Source organism: Notothenia coriiceps, unplaced genomic scaffold (genome assembly GCF_000735185.1).
Source record: "Notothenia coriiceps isolate Sejong01 unplaced genomic scaffold, NC01 NC01_scaffold00003521, whole genome shotgun sequence".
NCBI lineage: Eukaryota > Metazoa > Chordata > Actinopteri > Perciformes > Nototheniidae > Notothenia > Notothenia coriiceps.
In genome coordinates this window covers 228,962-239,009 of record NW_011336222.1, presented here as the reverse complement: position 1 = coordinate 239,009, position 10,048 = coordinate 228,962, and the positions used below count along the sequence as shown (strand labels likewise).

The window sequence follows — 10,048 nt, the reverse complement described above, 5'->3', positions numbered from 1 at the left end:
GTAGTGTGTGTGTGTGTGTGTGTGTGTGTGTGTGTGTGTGTGTGTGTGTGTGTGTGTGTGTGTGTGTGTGTGTGTGTGTGCGTGCGTGCGTGCATGCGTGCGTATGGGGTGTTTGAACAGTTCGCTGTTTTCTTTGCTAATTATTGCAGCTGCATCCTGTGAGGCATGAGCTAATGATGATGAAAGTAAAAGGTTAGCTGCATAACTATTCAGTTGACTTTAAGCCGCAGGAAGCAGAGCAAGGACGTTTTGTGACACCTCACATTCTTGAGAAATAAATTCAGGATTTATTGTTGTGTGATGAATTGCTGATCTCAACTTTTGCTTTCTTTTAAAAACGGTAAAGTGCAGATATTGCTGATGGAGTTTTAATCAGAACCACACAGCACAGGGTGATTCTGAACACCGATGCTGACATTTGCCTGCATTGAGGAAAAAAGGGGGGAGGGGGTCTTGGATGCGGCTGAAGTGTTTGTCCAGAGACAATCCTCCCAGTGTTTTACAGCCCCGTTGATCTTGCTTCCTCTGTATCGGTCTCATGTTCTGACACTTTATGGAGACGTTCTGTTGCTTTGTAACTCTTCCAAAGAGGATGTTCCTGCCCTAAATCCAATTTTATAGCCGGCTGACCATTTTTGGAAACATGCTGAGACAATGATGATGTTTCAAGGCAGGAAAAAGCCCATTTCTGACATCCACTCACGTCTAGGAAGTTTAGAGGGATGAAGCATATCAGGCTATGGTTAACACATTACAACTTCAAGTTACAACCCTTAGAAAAACAAACGGACGCTCTAAACACAAACACGGTCAGTGTGAGGGCAAAAGTGTTTGATGTGGCTCTGCAGCACTTGTTAGTAGCACAGGGAGAGGCAAGGGCTAGGCATGTTGTGACTGGTAGTAATAAATGGTTTGATGTTGTGCTCTACCTCCCTCTTTTTCAATTCATTTCTGCAGCCCCCCATATCCATTTGACTGCAGGCTATGGCAAGCTGAAGTCACTGCCTTTCATAGTTTTTCTCCTTTTTGGACCCTCTCCATGTTTCTATAAACCAATATAAATCTGCTTTTGGCAAGAAGTTCAGCTTTCATCCTGTTTTACACTATGGGAAGGAGAGGGAATAAAGTCTTAAGAGCCGCATACAGAGTGTTTTTCTGAAGCTCCGCTCACAAACGTAAACTGTATCATGAGACCAATTATCTCCTCGATTAATTTTCATTTCTATAGTATCAAAATGCACAAGGCTAATCCCTTTGAACCTCAATTGAAGTAATTAAATGATCAGGTAGCAAACCTTGCTTTGATACATTGACGCATTGATATTGATAATAAGAAGTGTCAACCCTCCCTCCAGCCTTTTCTCTACCAGTTACTCATTTCTACATCCTTCTATTGATCTCAGATCCCTCTCATTAAGCCTTCATTTAACGCTTTGATCAGGGAATCTGCCATTTATTCAAACACACAAACCTGCACACAACTCTCAGTCAGACTGAGCGTGAAGAGAGGCGACAGAGTCAGACTGCATGTCTATGGATTAATGAGAGGGCAACAATGCCCTCAGAGTGAGAGAAGGGTTACTCATCCACCTGACAAATCAAAGACATCCCCTCTCTTTAAATGTTTCACAGTATCAAAGATCTATTCCCGATCTAATTGCATCTTGGAACTAGCAGAGAAACTGTTGCCCTTCCTGAAAACAATTTTGAAGGCAATCATGCTCTCCACCTATCATCAGTATCAAAGTACTGGCTGCTCGTAATTCTGGAAATCTCATTTCACTTTGCCCTTTTTCTTTGACTCCCTTCATAATTAGCCATTTAGTTAGAGTCTGTCATGCTCATCTTATAATTATCTATAGCCATCACTCACCTAAATACAGAAATTAAATAAGTCCATTTAAAATGTCCTGACAGGAAAATAAACCGCACTGGATTTCTTAACCCTCCATCAATTTTGGCCTTGGTTTGTTTGACGCATGATCTTACAGCCTAAGTGCGTGGAATATGGTGCAATCTCCCGTTATCAGCTCAAGACTGAGACTCTGGAATATCCATTCAGCCCATTGCGAGCACACTCAGGCACTCTCAACAAATGAAATCCAAATGTAAGATGAGAGAAGTGGAGAGTAGAGGCCAGCACTGCCCTGCTCGACTTCCTCTAGGTGATGAGATTGTCTGCTCACAGGCCAGCAGTATAACGTAGGCGAGGTTTAAGGGTTTACAATATTGGCTGTCTCGATACTCCAGGTGCACCACACAGCTGGGACAATCTAGGTCAATTAAAACTTTTCCTTTTAGCGTTGCCAACATTACTTTTTGTTTGCTTGACTCTTTCTCTCACACAAACACGTACCCATAAAACACACCTACACACACAAATTACCGCATGTCTATATTTTACTCAAGTAATTTCAGAGGTTAACGCCAGGTTAAGTGGTTGACCCTTAGGCTGGAACTCCGAACAGAAGGAGGGATAACATTGCTATTGATGGACCAAGGGTGAAAAAGGTCATACATAAATATGTACTTACAGACACACCCACACACAGCCCTCTCTCTGATAAGACCTGTTTCTTCTTGACTTCTGCTTTCATCATTGACTCCTATCAGCCACCATGCTGCCACTTTGATGTCCTATCATTATCTAAGATAGTATCCCAACATATGATGCTTACTCTGCTGTCTAAGTCTTTGTTCTGTTTTTTGTTTATTACTTTGAGGTAATAGAACATAGAGATACATAGAATAATCACTGATCAGACCTCATAGCGGGGCGGTCTCATGTCTGATACCACCCCTCCCACTACTCTCTCATACGTTTGAAATACAAACTGGCCTCTGTTATTTTATATATTAATCATGTCAATACAGCTGAGTAATGCTTAGGTGGAATTTGTATCAATGCAATTCAAGCGCCAAGAAAAATGTTAACCATCCCCAAATCAATTTAAAAGAAAAAACTGTTGGAGACATGGTTTGACAAGAGCAAGGCGCCTTTCATTAGAATGAGATTGATGTGGAAAGACTAGGAGGCTAAGTGGGGAACATTCACTCATGCGTACGATCCCTTACACACACGTACACACATAAATGCACACACTGATATCATGGAAACGGTTGTTCAGTAGCAAGTGCCAGTGTTCTGTTGATGTCTATCAAGAACGTTTTAACATTTCTTTCCTTTGTCAATATCCATCTTCACTATCAACATAATTAGCCATTTGATAAATGATGGCTGCAAAAAAACAAACATGATTTCATTCTAATGCTGTTTTGGCTCCAACAGTGCCGGTAATAGAGAAAGGCTGGTTGGCAGTAGGATATGCACATCATACCATCGCCTTAACAACAATGTTTGTTTTCTAAAACTCTAAATTACTGGCCCTTCTTATCACCCCGCTGAAATAATATAATATCTTTTTTTTTGTCCAATACGTCAGCAACTAATCATTGTGTTTGAACAGGAAATAAAAGAAGCCACCTAGAGGTCTAGAAATATGCTTAGATCTATTTTACTGGCATTAGGCCCTCAGCAAAACCCATTGAAACAGTTACCTCTGGAAAAGTAGCTATTGAAATGGTCCCCAGTGACCCGTTTGTGCAAAAGCGGAACTAAAATGGTATTGAAGTAGCAGACCTATCTTCAGCTATCGTCAACATAAAGGCAGTATACAAGTTGAAAATCAGATGTGAGAGCAAATTGAATTCCTTTGTTTTGAAATAATAATACATATTATAATATGTGAAGACAGAGAGATGCAGTCACTGCAGATCAACTCTGTCATCTGTGTGCTCAATGTCTGTGAAATGTATATTGAGACATCTTGTGACTTTGTCTAAGTTGGTTTGAATTTGTTTTGACTGTGGTTTGAAAGGCATGACTAAAAGGCACCACAATAGCCTGGATAACGATCAGCCCATGTCGCATAATAGTATGCCGATGCAGGTTTGTGTGTGTGCTTGTGTTGATAAATACCAGCTCTACATTAACTGCTCTGAGTGTGAGATCTGGCAGGCGCGGATGGGGTAGTGTGGTTTGTCACTGCACAGACTGACTGCAATACGTGAGACATGTTGACATGAGTATCAGATGTCAGAGGGAGTTGCTGTGAGCCGTCGACTGTTACCATCTGGATGATAGTGGCTTGGAAAGGAAAGCAGAGTGTTTTATCGATATTTCAATATCCTTGCACTGATGGAACAAGTCAGCCAGAAACAGGATGCTTAGCATAAGACTAAAATGTCAGGCAAATGTCCCCTGCAGGGCAATGGTGTAAGCAGGAGGATGTCAATCAGTACATTTTAACTTGTGTGTGTTAAATAGAAGTTGGTGGTCGTGGGTGGTCTCAAGCTGTGAAGACCAAATATGTGTCCAAATTGTGCTTCCAGCTTGTGACCTTGAAAGTTACACTCTTGGACTGAATGTTATTTATTTGGACATCTTATACACACTCACAAATGACCATTAGGTGCTGTGTTTGATAAACAAACTGATTGGATTGCTTGTGTGAATGTGTGTGGTTTCTCTACCTCTATGTCCTCAAGGCCTCTCAGAACGGGCCCAATTTACTTCAAGGTCATGGAAAATAGCACACACACGCTCTCATGTGCGCATATATCGTATACACAATATATAGACACACACATAAGCTTTCATGCGCACAAGCAAATATACTTTCAGGCCGCACTTGCTGACCCAGTTTCAGTCTCATTCAATTCAGTCTTTCTTCACTCATCAGAGCTCCCAGGATTGGTTAAGGTTTCAGGGTGTGCTTTGGGCCAATGGCAACCACACTGAAGGGAATCGAATAGTGTTATTTGCATACTGCCCCAGCAGTAACCCCAGAGCACGAACACAAGGATGAAGTCACATCACAGCTCAATCCAAAAACGTAGAATAAAGCAAATGGCAAAACCTTCCTTAAGAGACTTGTAATGTTTTTTGTGCGTGTTGTAATATTTCATTTTTCACTTTCATATTTCATTTCCTCTTTTTTGATCTCTGTTTCTCTCTCCCAGGCGTATCTCAGGGAATCAGCTGAGGTATATCTCAGGCCACGCTCTCCAGGGTCTCCACAACCTCAAAGTTCTGTAAGTAACATCCTCCACTCTTCCACCTTCTCACACTCTAGTGGTCCAGTCCTCATCCCAAGTGGGTTGTTCCACTCTAGCATTGCGGGGGGATATAGTTGTGCTCCTGCCTTGAATAAAACACACAGGCCATGCATCATTAAATGTAGTTAAAGTTTATGGGCTGGTTCCCTCATTCCCAAGCCCTGTTTCATTTTCACACACACACACACACACACACACACACACACACACACACACACACACACACACACACACAGGTGTAACACAGGGACCTCCCAGCCTCACCACCCACTGAGATTACAGCAAGTGAATAAAATGATCACTTAAAAACATCTTTCAAAACTGTTCTCTTAACACCCCATTTCTCGTAGTATGATCATAGCCTTATGATCTATGGCCACCGACTGTTAGCACTGCCGTTAAGCATTAAATCCCCCAAAAATGCAAAGCAACCATAAAAGCCATGGCACTTTCTGACTCTAATGAGTGGCTGCTATGTTTCTACTGGGTTTGAGACAAGGGTATTAGGGAGGTTTTCATGATCCTTGGCAATCACCTCAATACCTTTGGACCATTGCTGAGAAAAGTTTGAAAGCCCTGCCACGGAATATAAACTTAGCAGAAGAATTGTGGTTTGTAATTTTAAGGGATCAGGGAGATTACCAGGCTCACAGGTTTCATCTTGTGTTGTGAAACTCACTGAGACAGAATGAGTGAACCAGCCATGAATATGGGGCTATTTTATCATTACAGCAGAAGGACACACAGACCCTGAATGTATAAACGTCTGCAAACATTCATGCTTCACACTATAACGCCCTAGCATACTTTGGACGGTTTCTTTGACCGCAGGGCTGTTGGTTTCCTTCCTCAATATATTAGTTAGAGTCAGGCCGTGTCAAACACAAATGGACCGCTGACCTCGTGTACGGTACCCAAAAGGTCCTTGTGGACACATGCACGCACACAAGCATGCATGAGAACACGCAGGAGCTTATGAACACATAGTGGAGTACAGTGATACTCTCTGTAGGGAATTGTCTTTGAAATAGACCAAATTCAATGTATTTATCATGGCATGATCGTCCCAGAAGCGCTAATTGTATATTACAAAGGAGGCTATAGTCAAATACACTTCACTATGACATAGTGAGCCATGTTAGTAACTAAAGAAAATATGTGTTTTAACCCAGAATACACTTTGACTTATAACAAAACAAATTAAATCACAAAACAAATTATAAATGTTATCCTACTTGGCAGGAATTTGTTGTTATGAGCTATTTTATATTCATAAAGAAAATATAGATGTTATAGTGTAATAACCATAAACTAAGAAGTTAAACTGTTTAGACTTTTGATGATATTGAGACACGGTAATGCCCCAATGAAGGCATAACGCCACTGACAGTAGTACACTGGAGACTACACGCCTTGTGAACTAATATCAGACGACTGGTGATGATCAAAACTTCAAAGAAAGAGGGAGGAAAAGACAGGAAAAGCGAGGGAGGGAGCGGAAAGAGAGAGGGTATTGTTTGCTCCCCACTTCCTCCTAGCTTTTTGCTCCATTCTTCTGAGAATGACATCAGCAGCCCACCCAAGGAGCTTCTCTTTCCTTCTACCCTTCATTCTCTGCTTCTCTTCAAGCTTTCACTGGCCCTTTCCTTCTTGTGTCAGATTTCCCTCAGGATGGAATTATTTGTTCTGCTTGATGTGCCCTCACGCACACCACGTACATTTTATCACATTTAGAGCTATTACCTACAAACTGAATAATGTGCCTTTCAGGATGCTCCAAAACAACCAACTGGAGAGACTTCCTGATGATGCTCCATGGGACCTACCCAACCTGCTGTCCCTGTGAGTTGTTCTCTCTTACACACACACACACACACACACACACACACACACACACACACACACACACACACACACACACACACACACACACACACACACACACACACACACACACACACACACACACACTAATCGCGCTTCTCTACCTCATCTAGCAGGGAATGAAACATCCCCTGGCCACCCACAGACTCATCCCAGCTGTAACCGCAGTGCAGGTATAGAGTACCACTGACATATTACAGACCATACCCCAATACTTCTGCACTGACGGTAGGAGTCACAGACTGTGTCAGTGCAGTTCATGGTAGCATCTGGAAGCCATGAGGGAAACAGCAGACACTGCAGGCCAGGGAGAGCATCTCCAATGAGCTGTGAAACAACCCCATTTTCCATCAATTCCCTCTCTCTTCCTCCTCCGTTCCTCTCCTCCGTTCTTCTCCCACCACCCACACTGCTATCCCCTTGGCTAATGAGAGTGTTTGGTGGCATAATTGTCTCATATGTGGGGTCACTGAACGTGTGTGTATGTGTGTGTGTCAGCGAGAATGTTTGGGCGGATGCATGTGGACCACCTCATCTGTAATTCCTCACCCCCTTCCCGTCTGTCCCAACTTTGTACCGCACACGTACTCCACATCCCTGCTTTCCAAATTAATAATTCTTTGTAAATATCCATAAAGCCGTTTCCTTCATCACGCAGACACACTCAAATTGCTAGAGTTACATAGAGGGGGTGTGCACATGTTACTCCTCTACCGCCTACAACGTTTCCCTGTCTGGTATTAAGCAGGCCTGCTCTCCCTCAACACAATCATTGAGTCTGTAACCACACGTACACACAAACACACTCAAATCTATACACACATACTGTAGGACCTATACCTGCTACGAGCAGCCGCTATGGCTCAGGATGTCCCTGTGTGAGTGTATGTCTAACTTCATAATGATGTCTCTGTCTGTTTTCAATCTATGTGTATGTGTTTGCACAAGCATGTGTGTGTGTGTGGTCTTTCAATTTCTTCACATAGATGCTTTTAAGTACACACACACACACACACACACACACACACACACACACACACACACACACACACACACACACACACACCTTCTCATTACAGTAATGATAAGCTTGCGAGAAAGAGAAAGATTACTGGAAAGGCTTCGGAGAGTGAAGCTTGTCGGCGGCTCTCACTGACATAAAGCACAGCAGGTAAAAAGAAAGAGAGTCATCACCTGAGACAGCACATGGGTTTGAAAATTGGTATAAATACACTTAGCAGGCTTCTATCTAAACATAAATGATGTCCTAATTCGGGCCAAAAGCCTTTTGTTAGCAGGGATGAGGGGGGATCTAGACAATGGTATCACCATTTTAAAGATTTCAATACCAACCCAGTGTTTAGTGTTGTTGTTGCAATCATGAGGGGACAGAGAGTGTTTTTGTTTTGTGTCCCAGCCCACGGGTTAAGCAGCGTAATCACCACTTAGCCATGACAACCATCACCAGGAATTCCACAAGCCACATTTATCAGAGTAACCTTATTTTTATAGGTTTGACACAATGGTAGTGAACCACGCTCCTTCAGGCTCCTTGTAGTATAAAATGTTGGCCATGTGGAGAATTGAACAAGAGGAGGCAAGACCACAGATATCCTGGATCTCTTATGAGAACATACTCTTCTGTCTTTATTTCTCTCTCGTAATCGTACCTCAGACTTTGATGTGATGGACAGGAAATAGTTGCTGCTTTATTGGCTTCTGTGGAACATTCCTGGTTCTGTCTGGACCTTCTGGAGACCTGGCAGGTCCACCCAGAGGAGCAATTATTATTTTGCCCTGGAGAACAAACCCGAAAGTTGAAGGGTCTTCCGTAGCTTTCATCCTGCGATTTGGGTCAGGGACAAACGATGTCCACAGTCGGGGTGCACAGGATACACAAGAAAGATGTTAAGCATGGCAAAAAATGTGTGCTCAGGAAGTAGACAAGATGAACATTTCTTGAAGCCATTCATGCATATTTACATGTACGCTAGAGGGTGTTTCCCTGTGTGCGAGCATCTGCCAGTGTATACATATGCCTCTCCTGATGGAACATTTCCCTGGGGAGAAAAGCCAAGAGTTCAAAGTTCAAGTTCAGATTTCACTTTGATAATGCTGTTTGTTTGGTGAAACCTCCAAGGGGTGAGGAGACTTAGGAGGAGCTGGAGCACCAGCATGAAAGAACCACAGTTGAAGATAGATAAGGGAGGATGTTTGAAAGGCGAAACAAGAGTTAAGAAGTAAGACGCAAACGGGTTTGCAGCGGCTGGCAGTGCAAGAATGAAGATGTAAGAAACAAAACGTGAGTTTGAGAGGGGCCTGGAGGGAGGAAAGGGAGATTAATGAATGAGTGTGAAGGGCCAAAGAAAGAAGAATAGCGAGAGGAAGTGGTCTCAGCCTGTCAACTCAGCCCTGAGGGGATCATTCATCACTATGGACAGTCTGTATGCATGTGTGCATTTACGTGGGGGGTGTGTGTCACAGTCCACTCTTGTTGCCTGTGGGTTGAGAGCATCAAGGGAGAGAGGGGACAAAGGTTCGATAGGTCTGGTATGGTTGGAGAGATGAAAGTGCATGTGTGTCTGATGCTGTGTTTGTGTATTAGTGATGGAACTGATGGCGAGAGCGGAACTTCAATGGAAAGAGTAAAGGAGGGAGGAACAGCTGAAGATGTGTCTACGACTGTTCCCCCCTCCATCTATCATTACAATTTCCAGGCATGGAGGAAAGTGTGCGTTACGCAACAGTGATAAAATGAGGTGGAATAAAACAGGCCCGTTACAACAGTTCCTACACACTTAATATGCATTTTTTCTCATCTTACATTTCATACATGCCTGTACAGGTGGAGCTAGACGTACGTAGCTTATTTAGCATGGGAATAAATAATAAAGAGGAGCTTCTAAGACGCTGCAGCAAAGATGAAAGAAGGAGAATGAAAGATGTCTAATTCTCCTAATAACCTTCCTGGAAGCCAAAGTGTTTCAATGCCATGACACACAACCACTAATCCTTGATAAGCACAGTCAGCTACACATGCACAAAC

General features: G+C 42.9%; 1 protein-coding gene across 1 annotated transcript in view; it reads left to right on the top strand.

The window, feature by feature from the left end:
- Positions 1-10,048, top strand: part of lgr6 (leucine-rich repeat containing G protein-coupled receptor 6) — a 39,423-nt gene that overhangs the window by 19,639 nt on the left and 9,736 nt on the right. Inside the window, exons 3-4 of the mRNA XM_010766659.1 lie at positions 5,023-5,094; positions 6,889-6,960. Coding sequence (XP_010764961.1) covers positions 5,023-5,094; positions 6,889-6,960 — 144 coding nt within the window. The remainder of the gene's footprint in view (positions 1-5,022; positions 5,095-6,888; positions 6,961-10,048) is intronic.